Source organism: Drosophila subpulchrella, chromosome 2R (genome assembly GCF_014743375.2).
Source record: "Drosophila subpulchrella strain 33 F10 #4 breed RU33 chromosome 2R, RU_Dsub_v1.1 Primary Assembly, whole genome shotgun sequence".
NCBI lineage: Eukaryota > Metazoa > Arthropoda > Insecta > Diptera > Drosophilidae > Drosophila > Drosophila subpulchrella.
In genome coordinates, this window is record NC_050611.1 from 9,686,798 (window position 1) to 9,707,874 (window position 21,077).

General features: G+C 38.9%; 1 protein-coding gene across 20 annotated transcripts in view; it reads left to right on the forward strand.

The window, feature by feature from the left end:
* Positions 1-1,227: 1,227 nt before the first annotated feature.
* LOC119549274 (longitudinals lacking protein, isoforms F/I/K/T) overlaps positions 1,228-21,077 on the forward strand; it is a 64,131-nt gene continuing 44,281 nt past the window's right edge. For 5 of the 20 annotated variants that reach the window (XM_037857197.1, XM_037857198.1, XM_037857195.1 and 2 more), the window contains exons 1-5: positions 3,204-3,547; positions 12,002-12,449; positions 12,513-12,915; positions 13,106-13,834; positions 13,901-13,981. In XM_037857197.1, the coding sequence (XP_037713125.1) occupies positions 12,276-12,449; positions 12,513-12,915; positions 13,106-13,834; positions 13,901-13,981 (1,387 nt within the window). In that variant the 5' untranslated portion in view covers positions 3,204-3,547; positions 12,002-12,275. Of the gene's footprint in view, positions 1,603-3,200; positions 3,548-10,889; positions 11,080-12,001; positions 12,450-12,512; positions 12,916-13,105; positions 13,835-13,900; positions 13,982-19,658; positions 19,849-19,953; positions 20,466-21,077 lie in introns of those variants that run through there. The other 15 variants (XM_037857202.1, XM_037857204.1, XM_037857207.1 and 12 more) reach the window with 8 other exon arrangements.

Sequence of the window (21,077 nt, forward strand, 5' to 3'; positions counted from 1 at the left end):
TTCTTGACACCTTTCTACTTCCCTCAGCCGGGAATTTTAATTGCCTTGCTAAAAATAATGGCAGGTGGCTGGTGAATTATGTTCTTCAGCCTTAATTACATTTCTTTTACTTGTAGTAATATTACCTACATTAGCTGTTAATTTATTTAAATTTTATTTCGCAAATGCATGATGAGATCATTTTATTTTGGGTACTTTTTTCTGTTAAAAACCACTTTGAAAGGAAAGTTTGAGACGATTAAATTGAGCTATTATTAATTTATTAATAAAGGTGTGATTAATTTTGGTTACTTAAGAATTTGTTGATAAAAAAATATGATAGAACCTCAGAATTAAAATTCCGTAGGTAGACAATAATTATGGTAGTTATGGTCAAATATTGGTATTAGATATTATCCAACATATTTTTTACTATTTTTCTGAAGAAGTAAACGAATAATAACTTGTAAATTAAAATGAATGTAGTGCCATGGATTAAGAGATAAAATAAATATCATACTTGATCACAAAAAAAATAATATGTGTTACAATGGAAATCTATTTTTATATAATACCACTCCATCATGGTTTATAAAAGACATTTTAAATCTATAAACTGCTTATAAAGGTGTCCTATAAAGTTTAACGACACTGTGACATTTTGTAAACGTTGTACAGGTTTTGGCGATCTATGGTATGGTTTTTGGGTTTTTGTTAAAACATTTTGTAATATACATACTCGTTAAAATGATGAATATCCTTTTTAAGTTATTATCAAAGTAGTAAAAACCCTTACTGATTAAGGTTAACATGCTGAAAATTAAACTACCCTTTGGCATTCCACACATTTCACCTTATTTTTGCGATCAACAAAGCTTTTATTACATAGAACTCCATATACCATATTTTCCTATGTACAAGGTGCCAACCGAAAAAAAACAACATTTTCTTTGCCTTTTCATTTAGCGCGACTTCCTTTTGCCACAACCCCTTCTTCTTCTTTCTCCTGCTTTACCCCTCCCCCCTTTTCCAAGCAGACAGTCGCAAAAAGCAATCAACTGTATCGTCGAACACTTCCCTCTCGCTCGCACTCACTTGTTCTAGCGCACGAACGATCTTCGGATTTTCGAATGCAGCAGAAAGAACAACAAAAGCAGAAACTTCGTGCTCACAAACACACACACATGCAAAGCCTATTTCTTTTTTCGACTTTTATTCGAACTTTTTTGCAGCGATTTTTCATTAACAAACGGCAACTCTCAGGAATAAAATCGTCGTCGCTCCGCTCGTTAAATTTTCGTTTCCCATCCACATCGAACAAAAATAAAATGTTAGTAACTTACAAAGCTACAAGCATTACATAAATTTTCCAGTGGAATATCGAAAAAAAAAGCTAAAACCCTCAAAAAAAAAAACCAGAGTGATGTAAAATACATTTTCGTGTCGAGTGCATAACTATAATTTATTATAATTAGAGTTCAACTGCAATTAAAAAAGAGACAAAATAGATAAGAATACATTGGTGTTTGTGAGTGTTTGCCGCCCCTCGTGAGAGAGAGAGAGGGAGAGGGAAGAGAGCGAGAACGTGACCGAGTTGCAATGGAAACTCCAATGGAAATTCAGGTGAGCGATTGTCAAGCGACGTGATGTTATGCGGGGATTATCATTTCTATAGCCAAAGTTCCAAATGATCTGTAGAATTTAGTCTCCACTCCTCGTATCAATTAGCATATGTATGTGTGTGTGCGTTGTAGAATTTCGCACAGGAATGTTAATTTTCCAGTCGAAAATCGAAATAAAACCGTTAAAAATTAAGGTACATATTTAGGTACACATAATTTGTACACAACAAAAATTAGAGAGTGAGAAAACGGCTAGGTGATGAAGTCATGCTGGAAGCCAAAAATAAATCAACGCCGATCATAAAAACGTTTGGAGAGTGCACAAAATATAATTTGCGCTTTTTAGTAGGAAATGCATTGCACTGCTGCTCTGCTCACACACACATGGAAACTATCCACCATCCCCCTCGCGCACACACTTAAGCAAATGCAACGAGTGAGAGAGAGAGGAAGAGAAAGAGAGAGCTTGCTCGGCAACGGTAATTTTTACCATTTCGAACATTATGGCTTCGCTTTGGCCGCAAAAACAAAAACAATAAAAACAGAGCAAACAAAAGCTCAAAGCAACAACAAAATCCCGCCCCTCGATGGGAAACAATAACAATTGCGAATGATATTTTCGAACTTCGCCACATAGGACCCAGAGTTGCCACCCCCTTGCGTTGACATTTGATGGGGTTCTATTAATCCAATGAACCAATAAATAAGGATTAGTTTATCAAATGGCAAACCTTACAAGTCATTAAAACTTGCATTGCAATGGCGCAAGTATATTAAAAAATTACCCTGGTTTTTATACACATACAACCTTGTTTATAATATTTAAATCTTAAGGCTTATGTTTTTATTGCATTCTACAAGAATGGTAATAATGTGATGAGGGACAATAGAAGAATAGATCTTTTAACTAATCTAAAAAAAGTATAAGAACATTGTTGATCTATTCACACTTTGTAGCGACATAATGTTGTTAAACTATTTTGTTTTGTTTTGTCCAGAAGAGTTGTATTTTAAATAGGCAGGCTAAAACATATGTATGTATGTCCAATGTACATTGTACATGTCTTGTCGGGAATTTAGATTATAAGCGTATCAAGTGCTTAAGATTATTATGCTATGTTCTTGCCCTTCATTGACTTTATCTTTTACCAATCCGGATTGGCAACTCAACTTTGTCTTGAACCCTAATTGGGTGGCAACTCTGATTTACCAATTGTAATGGATCAAGTTCGTAAAAAATCTATGAAACAGGTAATACTGATACAAGCAGTGCAAATACATTACAAACATGTATGTATGTACATATGTCACTTGACCTTCTAAAGTGGCGTTAGCTTTTCTTGTCTACGATCTGTTCCTGTGAGTTGGCAACTCTGCGCGGCGAGCATACAAAAAAGCACACAGAGGAAGAGGGTGGGAAAGGGGGAGACAAACAGACGACGGCGACGTCAACTCAAGTTTTCGAACTCGCACTCGCACTCTTCGGGTTTCGGTTTCGTTTCTAACTCTCTCTCTCGCTCTCTCACTCACTGTCGGCTCTCTTCGGCGCCTCTGCTTTGGGCAGTTTTTGGTTTTTTCGTGCGCCAGCGGAAAGTCGCGTCGTCAGTCGTCAGTTTTTCTTCAGTGGCTTCGCGCGTCCGCAATTTTCAGTGTGTGGTGCGTTGTTGCTGCTGCCTACTCTTTTTCTTTCTGCTCTCCACGGGCAGCGGGAAAGGAAAATATACATACACATGCATACAGGGCCCCATCACAATCACATACAGTAAAAATAAATTCAACTTTATTGCTTTTCCCCCCGTCGCGTTATCGTGCGTGTGTGTGTGTGTGTCTCTGTATTATATACATATATATATTTTATTATATATGTATGGCTTGGAAAAGCAACACCAAAATTTGATATGTGCAAAGTTTATTGACGACTACGTGCTGCCTGTGATTCTATTTCGGTGTGTATAAAAAAAAATTGATAAATATTAATATATATATTATTAACTAATGTACAGTTAAGAACTTGCATTTGAACTGTACTTGGCAATTATCTGCTCGAGTGTGTGTGTCTGTGTTTTTGCATATCGAATCGATACTTCCAGTGGTGTTTCTATCGATTTTTCCCTATGCTCGCCAAACGGGAGAAAGCTTTTCTTTCTCCCAGCGAAAGGAAAGTAAAGAAAGAGCGGGAGAGCTTTCCCGCAAAATGCAACGCTGAAGTAAATGACGGGCGATTTTCATTAATTTTCACACACGCACACACAGCCAGTGGCTCACTTTCCATGCAAATGAGGTCAAGTGTTGCAGTGGGAAATGTTTTCTACACACAAGTACACATGTGTATGTGTGTTGCAAAGTTATATAAGCTTTTTATTGCAAATTTAAGGGGGGGATGAGAGAAGAAAAGAAAAGCTTGTAATTAGTAAACAAGGCACTCGGCTGAAGTGCAATAAAAAAGAAATGCTGATTTGTGAAACTCCTAGAAAAAAGCACGTTTTTCATTTCGATAGATTCCCAAAGTCTCGCTGGCCGCCATCTTGGTTTTTCCCCCACACATAAATTATTTTTTCAATGCTAGGCGCTCTCTCTCTCTCGCTCTTTTGGCTCCCCCCTTTTCTTTCTCTCCCGCTCTTTTCGCCTTACTCCCTCGTTCGCTTTTATGTTTGTTCGCAAGACAACAACAAAAAAGTACAAAAACAAGCGTGAAATTTTCTCTCTGCACTTTTCACACACACACTTGGGAATATGGGAGAGAGACAGAAAGACAGTGGGTGAGTGTGAGAGAGGGGGGAGTGGGAAAGGGAAAGGGAAGGAGAGAGCAGCGGTCGCCACATATTTTTGTTTCCACTTTGTGCTACACTTCTGCTACGCCGCTTTTGTTGTTTTCTTTTCGACACGTTTACACATTTCCATTTTTCATATTTTCGTGTCGCCTAATCTTTTATAGGATTTCTGCGACGTTGCCAAATCTCACCTGCGACTTTTGCAAAAGTTTCATTTGTTTACATTCTACGCACATGTGCAGAATAATAACAAAAATAAATGAGATATAAAAGAAGCTTTTGCGCAACAAGTGTAGGAAATCAAAAACTGTATTTTTTTTCCACCCGGTTTCTTGCCTTAATTCTTTGTTTACCATTTATATGTATTTCTTTCGAGTCATCAGTATTTTTCCCCCCCGTTTTTGAAAAACCAATGACCTTGCATTGAATTTCTGACCTACACACGCACGTGCCAAAAAATACAGTTCGCACTTTTCTTCTCTATTCTCCACTATTCGCAATGTTCTTGTTATTACAGTAAACAACAACTAATATAGAAAAAATAAAACGAAGGAGGGAAAATAATGAGCAGCCGTTATCGGCGACTGCTCTTTGGCCGACTTTTATTTTTGTTAGTTTTTATTTACTTATTCGCTTTGGCCATTAGCAAAAAAGTTCATTGAACTTTTTGTGCGTTTTATTTCGCTGTTCATTGTTGATTATTTTGGCTTATGTAGTTTTTTTCACTTTCACTTGGAATGGCCTACCAATTAAATAATTAATTTTAGACGGAAATAACCAAGATGCCAAAATATAATGAGCCAATATCTTTAAACAAGGATGTGGAGTTTTTATCAACAATATATATATTTTTATTTATTTTACAAATAATATCCGAAAGAATAGAATAGTAATTTTAACGGCCTTAAACAAACTTAAAACTTCCAAGATAAATACTATACAGTTGTAAAAACAGAGCAAATAAATTGAATCGCATTTTAATAGTATGGCAATATTAAACGTTAAACAAACTTTAAACTTTCAAGATAAATACTATAAAATTGAAAAAACAAAGGAAATAAATTGAATCTCATTTTTATAGTACGGCTACATTGAAAAATCGATCTACTTTTCGATCGTTAGCTACCATAAATGGCAGCCCTGCAAATGCCCTTCAAAAGCAAGCGGAAAACCCACAAATAGTCTGCCCAAAAACGTTATAAAAAAAACAAAACGATAAAGCAACACCATCAGCAGGGCAAATCTCCACTGGACCCCAAGACAGATGTAGATAACATCACCGAAACCCAAGCCAAACCGCCACTTCCTCCGCTCCCACTCAAATAAAATTCTCGCAGTCGCAGATACATTTACAAATACAGATACATTCGCGCATAACAAGCCCTTAACATTCACTTTAAATAGCTTTTCGAGAAAACAAGTTTTGTGGTTGACGTTTTTTTTTTTAATACATTTTTCGCTGCTTTAATGGCAAAACGACATTTTCTGCGGCTGAACAGAACCGAGCGAAGCGGAAAAGGAAAGGAAAAAGAAGCATGGAAATGAGGGAAAACGATATGTTCCAACAGACTTTTAGGAATTTACAAATTCCTGATATGATACGTTTTAAAAGTCTTTATATAAACAGACACAAAATATCTATTTCTATATGAAACTTCATATTATGAAGTCTTTTTTCTGTTTGATCTTTTTATAAAGTTACAAACTCATTCAATTTTTTATTCTATATATAAGAACAAATGCAATAACCATATTTCCATCTAATCTTGTTGGGATAAAGACGAAGTCAACTATATCTTAAAAATACAAATATTTTCGAGGATTCCAAAGAAATCAGGAACTTTCAGGAGTGAAAATTTCTTATAAGATCTATACATATTATTAAATAATATGATTAAGGTTAGTTAAATAGAAAAACTTTCCAGTTGGATTATCTATTGATTACTAAAAACTTGTACCATTCATATGAGAATGTCATTCGCAAATTGCTTGGAAAAAACGTTGATCTCTTCTGAGAAATTATAATACTAATCATATTTTGGGTAGTTTACCCGGACGATCCCATGTTGACTCAGATTGTTGGCATATTTTCACCTGATCCCCTCCATTCGCACTTGATTCAGCTTTTCTCAATCTTCGGTTGTAGCCTGTTTTCAGCTTCTACATGTGCAAAGCAAAAAAATATAAAAAAAATCGACGGGCAGAAAGGGTGTAAAAATAAATAAATGAGCGACAGACGCCTACGTGGGTTTTCAGAGGTGTTTTTTCCCCCCGGTTTTTTGTTTTTCTGTTTTTTGGGCTTCGAAGCGAGAGAGTTCCATTGGTATGTGTGCTGCTGCTGCTGCTGCTATTCAGCAACATTTTCAGCTGCCAGAAATTAAATTATTGAAAGTCAGTGCGAGAGTCAGTCGACGAGTCGAGTTTATTTTTACGTCGTAAATATACAAATTTTATGTCTCGCAATGTGTGTTCGCATGTATGCGTTTCGGTTCGAGCAGAAAAAGATTCCACTTTATGCAAATCTTGTGGGGGAAGTTTTATATATTTTGTTCTTGGCCTCCAACACAAACACACAGTCTTTTTCATTTTTCTCTTTCCCTCTTTCTCAATTTTAAGTTATTTCCATTTTAAATTTGTTTTTCTGGTGTGTCATGGCGATTTTTCTGGCTGCGATGTGAAATGAAATGAGTTTCTTAAACTGGTTTTTCTGCCAACCGATTGGATCGGATCCGATCGGATCTCTCGGATCTTGGATCTCTAAACCAACAAACAAGACTCGACTTGCCAACTGCCGAGAATGGCGACCACACCACCCGCTCCTCCGTTTCGTTTTTCGAAATGGCACAGTTCTTGTATGTTCTGAAGAACCGGTTTTTCTTTTGACTTTTGCACAGACCCACACGCAGAACACACAACTCTTGAAAACCAGACGACACAGCCCCCCATTAATATTCCCAAGTTTAAAGCTCTCTTTCGCTCTTTCGATGACCAAGAATTTTCATTACTTTAAAGGAAAGAGGGGCTCCAGACTTTGGCGGCACTTCCTGTGTGCCAAGAGAAGGTAGTAAATGAAAAGGACGACAGTTGTGATCCAACATCTGCCGACAGGACGATGGAAAATGGAGGGAGAATACACATATACACATAATACTATACCAAAGAACCTGGAGAGGGGGGATCGGCTTATTTTACTTCGGGGTTGATTGCAACCCCAAAAAACCCGGGTCGTCCGACAGGACCCTCTCCCTCATCCTCCTACTTTCCCGTAAACCGGTTCTCCCGAGGTTTTTACCTTTTACCGTCTGGCGCGTGCTTAGAAAACGGGGACCGACATCCGTCCACGTCCTTTATATATTATCCCGCTCCCCATCCCACCATAGCATCCCATTTTCATTTCCATCTGGCACTCGAAAAGTCTGTTGGCATTGAACCCCCGGAATTAATTAAATAGCTGATTTCCAAAACAAGTTTATAACAAAAGGATAAGGACGTTTATAATGTGTAGCAGTTTTCGTATTTTAAACCGATCTATAAGCTTAAAAATGAAATTATACCATGGTATTTCAGTTTCATATTCCAAACAATTTCCATCCTTCATTGATCTTAAGTACTTATTCGAGAGTATATGCAACCCAATCAAAATGCGAAAAATCCACCATCTGATTTTCGTACTACAGCGGTTGCAATAATAAACCAAAAGTTGAGTTTTTCGCTAACAACGTTTCGTAAAATGAAAATTTTGAACGTAGTTTGATAGTAGATCTCAACACAAAATAATATTAAGAAATGGACAATTCCTTTGATAGATCGCAGCCACTACTTATGAAAAGTATGAAAATTAATTTAATTTTTGATACAACCCAGGAGTTGTTTAATCAAACTTAAGATGAGTTTTTCGCTAACAACGTTTCGTAAAATATAATATTTTGAACGTAGTTTGATAGTAGATCTCATCACAATATAAATGTTTATTTCAAGGGATTACATTTTCCATAGATAATGGTAGGCAGCTCGCTTAAGAAAAGTATGGAAAATGCATTACAATATTTTCCACACATTCCTGCGGTTGCTAAACTAAAATCCAGTTGAGTTTTTCGCTAACAACGTTTCGTAAATTGATTAATTTGAACGTAGTTTGATAGTAGATCTCAACACAATATCAGTTTCTTTTGGGGTTTTTAGTTTTGACCTGATTAAAGCAATTGCTTTTAAGAAGTATGAAAAACATTTCATTTTTCATACAATCCCTGCAATTGCTAAAACAAAGTTCCAGTTGAGTTTTTTGCTAACAACGTCTCGTAAAATACAACATTTGAGCGTAGTTTGATAGTAGATCTCAACACAGATTCAGTTTCTTTTGGGGATATTAATAATTAAATGATCGAAGCAATTTGCCTTTAAGAAGTATGAAAAGTACCCTGAATTTTCCATACAATCCCTGCAATTGCTATAATAAAGTTCCAGTTGAGTTTTTCGCTAACAACGTCTCGTAAAATACAACATTTGAGCGTAGTTTGATAGTAGATCTCAACACAGTTTCAGTTTCTTTTGGGGATATAACTTATTACTGATCGGAGCAATTTGCCTTTAACAAGTATGAGAAGTACTCTACATTTCTCTTACAATCCCTGCAATTGCTATAACAAAGTTTCAGTTGAGTTTTTCGCTAACAACGTCTCGTAAAAACAATATTTGAGCGTAGTTTGATAGTAGATCTCAACACAATATTACTATTTATTATAAGTAATATGATATAATATATTATATCCATGAAGATGACAGATTACTTTAGTTAGTGATCATTATTTAGGGATACAATTGAGAGAAGGATCCTAGCTTAAGCTGCATTTCCACATCTATAACATTCATTACTCCATTGGCAACAGCCCTTATATAGTGTATTGGATTTATTTTTGCCAAAACATTTCCTAATGCAGTTGCCAGATGAAAACCCAGTTGAGATTTTCGCTAACAATGCTCCGTAAAATAGAATTCTGGACATGGTTTGATAGTAGACCTCAACACAGTCGCGCTCTCTCGGTCTCCAATTACCGATTGCTCATTACTCCACCCCCACATTTTATGTAGTTCATCTTTTGTGGGTTCTCGTGGGAAAACCGAACCCCAAAGAAGTGCGAGCCTTTGGGCCCAACTGTACTTTTTCCGCACACGCACACAAACTCACTAGCCCATATAGCAGCACAGCCTTCTCTCGCTCTTTTCGGTCACAGGATCCCAATTCATAATCCTCCACCATCTGCGCAAAAATAAAACCTTGCAATGTGCAAAGAGCGCGCGTCATTCGTTTCCCAAAAGGAAGAGAGAGTGAGAGAGAGGGAGAACGAGAGAGATCCTTTTTCGCCTCCCTGCAGTTTTTACTACCTACTTCTCTTTGTGCCGACTTATGTACGCCTTTGTGTGCTGGTGTGCGTTTTGTGGAAAACCCCTCCAATGCATCATCATTGGGGTAAAACGTGATGTTGTTGTTTTCGCCGCTTCTCTTTAGTGATTTATGCAGGGAAAAAAGCAGGTCAAACGAGATTTTCACTCTTCATATTTAAAAGAAGTAACATTTAATGTTTTAATCGCATTTTCTTTATATTTTTAACATTAATTAGTTGACTAATTGAAATTGATCATTATTAGTTTTTTTGCCGTGTACTTTGTGCGCATGCCTTGCACCTTCCTTCCATGTGGACCATGTGTTTGGGTGTGTATAACAGAATCTCGAAAAACTGATCCCTCCGCCTAACGGTACTTGGCTTGGGTCGCCCTGGGGGTGATTCTCTCCCTCTTGCTCCCTCCTTTTTCCTTCTCTCTCATTTTCTCCCTTTCTAGTTTTTTTTGCGCCTGGATCTGGCGAAAAGTGAAAAACACAAAGGGGAGTGAAAAAGGGAGCCTCTAGTCACGTAGACATTCGCCTATGGCCATCTCCCTCACTCTCTGCCGCGGAGAACAGTTAATTTTCAGTTTTCTAGGTTTTCGGGGGGAAACGAAAACGGTTCTAACTCCATTTATAGTTTGTAGACATACTCTTTCTAAAACCATCATTTAACTAGCAAAAATCATTAAAATAAGGCGAAAATCAATGCATAAACGTTTATTCCAGCCAATTTTCGCTACCTGTATGTGTGTTGGCCAGTGTGTATTTCCCGTTATTTCGCTTTGGCACGATTATTGCCGCTGCAGTTCTCCCTTTTCCTTTGGGCTCCTTTTTCCGCTGCCGACGTCGCTGCCGCAGCCTACCTGCCTCTCTCTCGTTTTCTCGCTCGCTCTCTCCTTTTGCCTACTTGGCAATTTCATAACGTGCCCCCAAACGGGAGAGGGAGAAACAGAGAACGACGCTCAACTCTCAACTCGCCCCCTCTCGCTCGTGCAGCAACTTCGCCCCGCAGCGCGGCCATTGGCGTGAGCGAGAGAGCGAGCACGCGCTCTCCCTCGAGCGGCGGAGCAGAGCCAGAGCAGCAAGGCGTCGTTTTCGAGGGTCGCTCAGTTGCCGTCACATTTGCGTCGTTTCATTCGGTTTTGTGCGCTCGGAGCTTTTGTTTGGTTCTCTGCATTGTGCGGCAGATCGCGAGGCAACGCGTGCGGTTTGCTGGCTAAATTTTACTTTACATACACACACTCACTCAACTCGACGGCCGAAGCGGAGGAGCTAGAATAGAAAACCCAACCTTTGCAGTGCTAATTATTTACAACACACAACAGTAAGTGTTTTTCGTGTGTGTGTGGAAGTGGAGCATAATCGCGAGCGAGAGAGATTGTGAAATAGCGCCCCCATATCTATATGATGATGGGTGCCTTTGTGTTTGCCCTAGTGTGTGTGCGTGTGCTTGTGCTTCTAATGAAAAACGTTCTATTTTTAAATGCGCCGCACACCATAAAAAATAAACTGAAACGATTGCTCCACACTTCAACTTTAAAAATTATCAGTCAGCGAGCGAGTACATATATTTGTGTGTGTGCTGATGATGGGGGGAAAATGAAAATCACCATAAATATTTGTATGCGTGCGTGTGTGTGCGCGTCTACTTGTGAAATTTTCCACAACGGAGAAAACGGACACACGAAAAAAAAACCCCAGACACAAATATGTATATGTATGTTTGCGCTGCAGCGACGCCGACTGCGAAACTTCCCCTCTTTATGTTTCATGCTTCGTTTTTGTTTTTTTCGTTCCTTAATTTTTCGGTCGTCACGAAGTCTCTTCGGCTTTTATCGTGTCCATCGATCTCCAACACCAACACACTCGCAGTCGGGAAGCAGAAGCAGCAGCAACTGTAACACAAGTCCGTTAGCCCTCTCTCTTTTGGCGAGAGCCGCTTGTGTGTTGGAAAAGAGCAAAGTTGAAAAATTAACAAGAAGCAGAAACTCGCTCGAAAATAATAATAATAAAAAAACTGCATTTCGCTGTGCAAAATTTGCATACAAGTATGTCGCTGTGTGTGTGTGTTTGTGTGAATGCAAAACAACAATAATAATCTAGCTGAAATTTCAAGCGAGCAAAAGAGATGAAAGATATTGTTATTGCTGCGCTGAAATTAAACATGAACTTGACCTTGGGCCGCATTATTGCGAGTTTTTTTCGCGTTACTAATTTCGTTTTTTATTTCCTCTCTCTCTTTGCAGCATAACTGCTGACACACAAAACAAAAGAACATAAAGAAGAACCGAAGGCGAAAGCAGTTTTATTTTGTTTAGCCACCCCACCCACACTTTTGTTGTACCCCTAAGTTTGGCCCATTGTTAATCAGCAAACGAGTGGCGAAAAAAACGCAAATCAGGGAGAGAGCTCAACGTTCGGCCCCAAGGAAGTGGGCCCAAATCCCCCAGGGATCCCATTCCGAAGGAAACCCATCCAACACCATCCCCCCAAATATCATCCAGGACCCAAGAAACCAAAATGGATGACGATCAGCAGTTTTGTTTGCGGTGGAACAACCACCAGAGCACACTGATCAGCGTGTTCGACACGTTGCTGGAGAACGAGACTCTAGTCGATTGCACGCTAGCCGCCGAGGGCAAATTTCTCAAGGCCCACAAGGTGGTGCTGTCAGCATGCAGTCCCTACTTTGCTGTAAGTTCAAGAAAACCAATAAAAATTATTGCATTTTACTAAAGAAAAATACCATCTCTACAGACCTTACTACAAGAACAGTACGACAAGCATCCCATTTTCATACTCAAGGATGTCAAGTACCAAGAGCTGCGCGCCATGATGGACTACATGTATCGCGGCGAGGTCAACATTTCGCAGGATCAGCTGGCCGCCCTGCTCAAGGCCGCCGAGTCGCTGCAAATCAAGGGTCTGTCGGACAATCGCACTGGCGGCGGAGCAGCCCCCAAGCCAGAGTCCTCCGGACAGCAGCAGCATCATCGCGGCGGCAAGCTGAGCGGTGCCTACACACTGGAGCAGACGAAGCGGGCCCGCCTGGCCACCGGCGGTGCGATGGACACGTCCGGCGATGTGTCCGGTTCGCGTGAGGGCTCCTCGAGTCCGTCGCGTCGGCGTCGAAAAGTCAGACGTCGCAGCATGGAGAATGGTGAGTTGTCAAGCGATTAAGATTATCTTTTATTCGGCTATATAGAAACCGAAACACCACGAAGACGACGAGAATATTCTAAAGATGGAACTTAGGTTTCATTTTTAGAATTTTTTGCATTAACACCCGTCTTCTCTTGTATAGTACCATTTAATTAATAATATTCCCCTTTAATTTTTTTTTTTTGCAGATGCCCACGACAACTCCAACTCGTCCGTGTTACAAGCCGCCGCCTCGAATCAGTCAATCCTCCAGCAAACAGGCGCCGGTCTGGCCGTCTCCGCTTTGGTCAGCACCCAGTTGGCCAGCGGACCGGCAGCCGGAACCAGCAGCAGCCAAGCGTCGTCGACCCAGCAACAACAGCAGCCATTGACCAGCACCAACGTTACCAAAAAGACTGAAAGCGCTAAACTAACATCCTCGACAGCCGCCCCAGCGAGCGGAGCATCTGCGTCAGCGGCCGCCGTACAACAGGCTCATCTGCAGCAGCAGCACCAGCAGGCGCAGACCACAAGCGATGCCATCAACACCGAGAATGTACAAGCCCAGAGCCAAGGTGGCGCCCAAGGCGTCCAGGGCGATGACGAGGACATGGACGAGGGTAGTGCCATTGGCGGAGCAAGCGCCGCCAGTGGACCCAATCCCGCCTCCGCCTCTGCATCTGCCGTCCATGCCGGCGTTGTGGTCAAGCAGCTGGCCAGCGTTGTGGACAAATCGTCGTCGAATCACAAGCAGAAGATCAAAGACAACAGCGTGTCATCGGTGGGCTCCGAGATGGTTATTGAACCCAAGGCCGAATACGATGACGATGCGCACGATGAGAACGTTGAGGATTTGACACTGGACGAGGAGGACATGACAATGGAGGAGCTGGACCAGACGGCCGGCACCAGCCAGGGTGGCGAAGGATCTAGTCAAAGTGAGTTTTCATCACACTTTCTCTTGTTTTCTTGAAACTAATGTGATATTTCCCCTTCTCCAATAGCATATGCAACATGGCAGCACGACAGATCTCAGGATGAACTTGGTATATTGGGACAGGATGCACAGCAACGGGATCCTCAAGGTGAGTGTTTGTTGCCTCTGAACTCGAGATTATATGAGCTACGAACAAATGAAAAAGCAAAAAGTACAGCTTAGCCTAGAAGTTTTATTAGACGAGATGTTTTTTCGAACCAGCGAGCACGACAAACAACAAGCTTAAATTCAAATGCAAATGCAGATTAAACGATTGAAATCGAAAACCAACTTTTCAAGGTCACAACTTCATTTTTATCACACAAACATTTAAATATACAACAACCACATTATTTTTTACAATTTTAAAGTACACTACAAAAGTCGTGCTCCGAAAAAAGCTCTTAAAAGTTGAACAAGAAACAAAAAAGTAGAATTTTTTCAAATATAATTTTCAACAAGATAGCGCAGACGAAAAAAAGCAAGCAACAAGAAAAAGTACAAATACAAACAATACCAAAAATAACAAGATTTGTGAGCGAGTGTTTTTGGCGCAGATAAAAAGAAAAGAATATAAAAAACAGTGCAAAATTAATGTTGAGGAGCGAGAATTTACGACTCTGATTTGCGTTCTTTTGTATTCGAGAATATGAGAAATGCTTGTTTTGATTATTTTTTTTTCATTTTGCCTGCGCCGCTCACTTTGTCACAGATAAATTAACCCGAAACAAGAATAATTTGTGCAAGTTGAAAGTATTACTTAAAAACTCTTTCTTTACTTAATATGATTTTTTACAAAACTAATAATTTTTTAATTATGACACACATAATTCGTATAACTAGTAATCTTTTTTTTTTGTACATATCTATTTATTATGATTAATTTTTAACACACACACACACTTTTGAAAAGAAAATGAGAAACATTTACCACTCACACACCACAAACATATATAATTGCTATATACCACAAAACCCTACAACCCTACCACCCAACCAACCACCCCCTAACATTCTCATTATACCATTATCTATATATATATGTATGATTCTATGTATGATCATTTGTTGTTGAATTTTCGTAATACGTTTCTTTACAATTGGTGTTTGATTAACTCTTAATTTTGCCTTATTTACTGTATATATATATAAATCGCATATTTCGACATACCCAACATTTTTTTATTTGCTCGCCCTCTCACTATCTTTCTTCCTCCCCCTCTGTACTCCTCTCTCTCTATCTATCTCTTTCCAACATTAAGCCGTTAGCTGCAGAGAAAATGCATTCCATAATAATTCATGGTCACACTGACTCACCCACAAACACACACACACTTCACCCACACTGCAGCTTCAACTTAGGCAGAAAAATCAAAGAATTTCCCTTATCATTTAAGTTAGTGTTTAAAAATTTACGTATCAACAGTGTTCTATGTGTGTGCGTTTTGATCTCTCTCGCTCGCTCGCTCTCTCTCCCCCCCTCTCTAAGCTGCTGTTTGTGTGCGTGTGCCATTGTGTGTGTGTGTATAGTGCGTGTGTGTGAGTGTGCAGGGCTCTGACCACATGTATTTCCCCCCTCCCCCCACAAAGAAAGCTCTCTCAGTACAGTCGCGTCAAAAGTTTGCAAAGTTTGGCCACACTTCCAGCAATTCTAGCAAAACTCGATTATGTTTGTTCGCCTTAACCTTGTTTGCATTTTTTAAGCATACCACACAACCACACCCACGAACATATTCGCAAACAAAACAAACACGCTCAAACTTTCATTTGTCATTCTATACTTTTGTGCCATTCCATTTTGATTGTCCTCCTCTTTAGAACTCTCAGCGCGTGCTAATGTTTTTTACACAGTTCTTTTATATTTTATACATATTATTATTACAAAAAATACGCATGCAGTTTTAAATTGTATTTTAGTACTATCTCTATATATACATATATATTTTGCTTTATTTTGGTTGACGGGACTTTTTTTTTGTTGTTTATTTTCCTTATGAATTTGTTTTTAGTTTTAAAGCTAGTTTGTAAGTATTTCCGATCAAAGTAACGCGCGCGCATCCACTCTTTTTACGCGATTACGTCTATTAGGTTGGGGGAAACTTTTTCCCCACAACCAAAAGAGATGTACGTACGTTGTTGCTTAAACCCTTTAAAAAGTCAAGTGAAAAGTTTTGATGACCTGATGACCGAGAAGAAAGAACCGAGGGATCGTCGCATTTGGAGGAGGATCAGCTGCCGATGGTCTCAAGTCGTGGCCGAAAACAAAGCTCGTAGCCATCCTAGATGGTGAGGTACATTCGCTGCTTTGGGCCATTCGACGAGATCCAACTGTAACACCCGGAAAGCATCCAACTTCAGCGCGGAAATCTCAGGTGCGTGTTCAGGTGAGTATGCTCCGCTCGACGGTATCGGTTGGGCGGAGTGCAATACAAAAATGAAGTAAATTTTTTATTTTAAGTTCATTTTTGTTTGACCCCCGATATAATACCCGATCCTAAAACCCCCCATCCTTATATCCCCCCTGTATCACCAAATATTTCCCCTCCCCAAATCAACAATCATTCCTCATCCGAAAGAAAAGAGAACATTTATTTTACAGCGATTCCAGGTAAAGTGTAAAATGAAAAAAAATCTACAAGAACTCTCTTTCTCCTGAAAGGAGTGGACGGGCTCAAGGGTAAGCTATAGTGTAACTCCCAGTTTCCACTCTTCTTCCGATTTATTTCTAAGTGTACACCTTAAATTTATATTGTATATATATTTTACTTAAAATTTCATTTTGCGTTTGGCGTTTGTTTCTCGAAATTGCTTGAAGCGTTGCCAAACAAACACCAAACACCGAAAAACACGTTCTCTTACGAAACTCAACCGATCCCCCGATCTACTTGAACATACATATACATATCCATATAGACAACTCTGCGATACGGTTTTTATAAATTTGAAATGTTGGCAGAGAGTCTAAGAACAAATTAAAGAGAAACTTGATTTCTTTTGATTGTTTGATATTTTTGTTTAAAACGCTATAGTTAATGGGAAAAATTAATTTTCCCTATTGGTCTTTCATCTTAAATATAGGGGACCGAAATAAATGGATCGTTTGATGTTTTTGGTTGCAAGATATATAGGTTTTCTAGACTATTTCTGTTATCAATCGTTTTGCCTCTTTATATTGACAGTTACATTATGATTTTCCCTTGAGGATGCCGTAGAATCATTTATAAGAAATAACTTCTCTATTTGTAACTAATGTTTTATCAAGTAAACATTATTGTGTATTATTATTCCTAAAGCTGTTCAAAGAGGAATATTTATTTGATAGTTGCGCTGCAAAAGTACAAGGCGGTTTTTCCCCAATTCTTAAAGGTCTATTATCGCAAGTAATTCTATAAAGCTTTGAAAGCTCATTTTATTTGCTTTGTTTTTCATATATGTTTTTGTTCTCTACCCCTTTTACTGTGACAATCTTGTTTGCCCAATTATTTTATAAAGGCTTTGTTTTGCTCGTTAGCAAGGTGAGGTATCTAAAAAAAAAAAGTATCTTGTTCTAATATCCATGAAACTCTGGTTGATCTCTCGTCTAACCACCCTCTTTCGACGGTTCTCGCTTTCTATGCCTGTTTTGTTAATTGTTAATCAGCAGAAAACAAAAACAAATGCTGCAATAATGCCCGAGGCATTCGTTCAAGTTCAAGGTCGGCTAAATTATAATGTGTTTCTATGTGTGAGATTGTGAGTTTTATTTTTTTTCCTCTTTAATCAGCATTGTTCCCATGAGTGTGGGGGGTGGTGAAGAGGGCAATAATATTAATGTTCATATCTCTGTGAATGTATCTCGTTGGCTTGAGTTTTTGTTTGTTTTTTCGCCGTTTTCTTCTCATTGGCTATTTTTAAAGATTCGTGCTGCATCCGTGTAAAGTCAATGATGATACGATGATGATGATGATTCTGCTGGGACAATTAAACCTAATGGTTGCATAAAGAATCAAGTTTGGGAATTTTTCGTTGGGAATTTCTTCGAACGCAGAAAGTCGCCTAACTGGAAGTGTGAGATATAAGTAGGGGGGTTTAAAGAGCCACTTTTAAATTGCCATACTTTGGCTAGAGTGCTTCATTGTGGGGGAACTTTATAATCTAGCATGACTTGAGCTTATATAACCAAGAGTTTGCGTTGGTAGAGAGCCATTTGGTTGTTTGGATAACACTTGATTTAGTGCTGACAATTGCAATTTATCGTTTGAAGGCCAAGTATTGCAGAATTTTTTAATTATTCATTTTGGAGTGAGCTCTTTTCATGGGTCCGTCCTGCTGATTCGGTAACGAAAAGCTTGCTTAAACGGGCAGTTATATCCGTTGGTTGGATTTTAATTGGAATAACAGCATTACAAATTATAAATGTAATAAGAAAAATTATTTCTGGCCTTCTAAAGGCTTATATCAGGGGTTGGCAGCTTAAAATTGAGCATAGCTCTGCCAGTTCTCTGTCGCCACACACACAGCGTAAAACAGCTGTTGGCACATCAACATTGATAAGTTGCTCCATGGAAATTTCTGGTTTATATCACAAGACTTTAAAATTTAAGGGCTGTATGTTATATGGGTAAAATTACAACAGTATTAGGTAAAATGAAATCCTTTATTCCATAAATCCGTTCCTGTTTCGTACAATTTTTTCCCTACTGTACCCAAAATTAGCTGCAATATAAGATATCGTTTTCAATTTCGAATGGCGAATACTACCTCCCTATTTCTGGTTTTGGCCCAGTTGAAAGCTGTTTGCATGGCCTTGACCCAATTTACACAGGCACATCGTCGCATACACACACAAACAGGCACAGTAGCAAGATAATTTTTTTTTTTGGTTTTTGTTATTTTTTGTGTAACATGCAATGAGTCCAAAGCTTTTATCACATCACGCCAACCGCAAGCTCAAAAAAAAATGTTTGTACTTGCAGTCCTTGTTTATTTGTTTGTTTATTTATGTGGTGTGTGAATGTTTGTGCAAAAGTTAAATATTTAAAATATATATATCGCCTCCAGCTTTTTATGTAGTTGATATGTAAAAAGTTGTTTCACCTTAAGTAATTTGTAGTTGGTATGTGTTTTTCTGGACTTTTTGCCTCTTGCGCTGCCTTTCACTTTCCCTTTTCAATTTTCAACTTGCATTTAGATTGTATATTTTGGAATTTAAGGCTGAGGAATAAAAAAAGAGCTTTTTCTACAACCTTAAAGGTTTAGAAATGAACAAGGAATAGGTTTGAATGCATAAAGCACTTTCAAGATTATTAATTCTTGAAATAATAAAATAACGTAATCTTAAAATTTGAAATACATTTTCATTTTTTTTAATCCAGCACTTGCATTTGACAGATTGTATTTTTGTACGGTTGTGTATTTGTTTGTTGTTGCTTATGCATTGGTCTGTTGATGTTGGATTACCAAATAGCTAAATTTATGAACTATTTTCTGCTTTTCAATCGGATTAATATATGGATTGTTTCTGAAATTTTGTACTTTAATGAGTTAAAATTTAAAGTAAATACCTATTATGTCAGTCAATTTCGTGAACATTTGCTTGGATAGGAATTCCTTTTAGGCTCAATAGAAATCTAAAGCATTCCAAGAGCATAAGTCGCCGGTTAGCAAGAGCATTTAGCTAGGCCAGTTTGTTATTTCATTTGTTTCTGCTTTTTGGAGCCCTTTCTATGTGTGTCTCAATTTCAAACTCTCTTTCCGTCCCCAATTCCACCTTTGAATGATTGGTCCATGGTCGATGTGGTTCGCAGACACCATGGTTGTGCCCAGAATCACCTCGGTGCGTGGTGGCTCAAAGCGACTGGCCAGAAGAATGGCCAACATAGCCATTGCCACGGCGATTGCCACGTCTGCATCTGCATCTGCATCTGCCACTGCAACGCACACAATGTCCAGGCGCAAGCGCAAGGTGATGCCGACCACCACCTCCTCATCGCGCAGGTAAATTTTGCTGGTGATCTTGGCGGTTGGTTAGCTTCTCTACGATGATGTTTGATGATGATGATCAAAACCCTGTTCTCCCTCCCGCTTTTCCGTTTTCTCTAGAAATGCCATCAGCGGTGGAGATGGTCCCTCCACATCCTCCGCCTCGGCAACCACCGCATCCACAACGAAATCGAATTCCAAATCCAAGTCGGCGGATGCGGCGAGTGCTCCTTATGTGTGCCAGACGTGCGGACGTCGCTACCAGGTCCTGGGCACCTTGACGCGCCACATGCGCAAAGAGTGCAACCAGCCGAAGAAGTACGTGTGCCGCATGTGCGGCCGTCGTTTCCACTATAATTTCAAGCTGCAAGATCACTACTACTATGTGCACAAGGGCGTCCAGAAGAGGGAATAGTTTCAGTAGGATATAAGTGTAATCGATGTAAAACACCCTTACCTTCTTACACTCTATATCATATCATCACACAACACGCCACCCCCAACAACATGATAACTACAATAAACTTGGGTTCGAAATTCAACGTATGATTCTTCTCTAACTCGGATCTAGTGAAAAGGGTGAAGTTGAGGATGTGAACAGGTGGAGTGGCTTAGAGTTGATTGGATTGAGTAATTGAGTGGAAATCAGTGTTGCCAACAAACTATATAATATAATAGTATAGAAATTCTTTTGTCCAGATAGAAACAAATTTTTTTTGTTGTCTTTTCTTAACCTTGCTTGAAGTAGGCATGCTTTCTCTTAGGCTTGTATCTATCTATCTAACTTCCAAGAGTATATTTAATCACTTGTTACTCATACAACAAATTTTAGTATTTTATAGAAGGGGGATTACCCTATGTGTACCATTTAAAATTGTTTGAAGTAGTAGACTAATAATATAATTTTTATATAACTAGCTTTTTTTTCAAGCATTGGAATATTTTTCAGCACTTGTACTTCCATTGATCTATGTTATGAATTTATGACTTACATTCAAACCATCAGTATATTAAATTTCATGATATACCTACTTACTTTTATATAAATACCCAATTTTATTCTTATCTTAAATTTCGAAAAGTTTTTTTCTCATTGTATTTAATCTTCAATACGATTTTTAGGATTCAGAATAGAAAATAAATACAGGCAGTTGGACTAGATTCTAGATCTTGTCATAGCTAGTTGGCAACACTGTATGGTTTTTGAAGTTGTGTGCTTGAAATATAAAGCTTTGTGTCTGTCG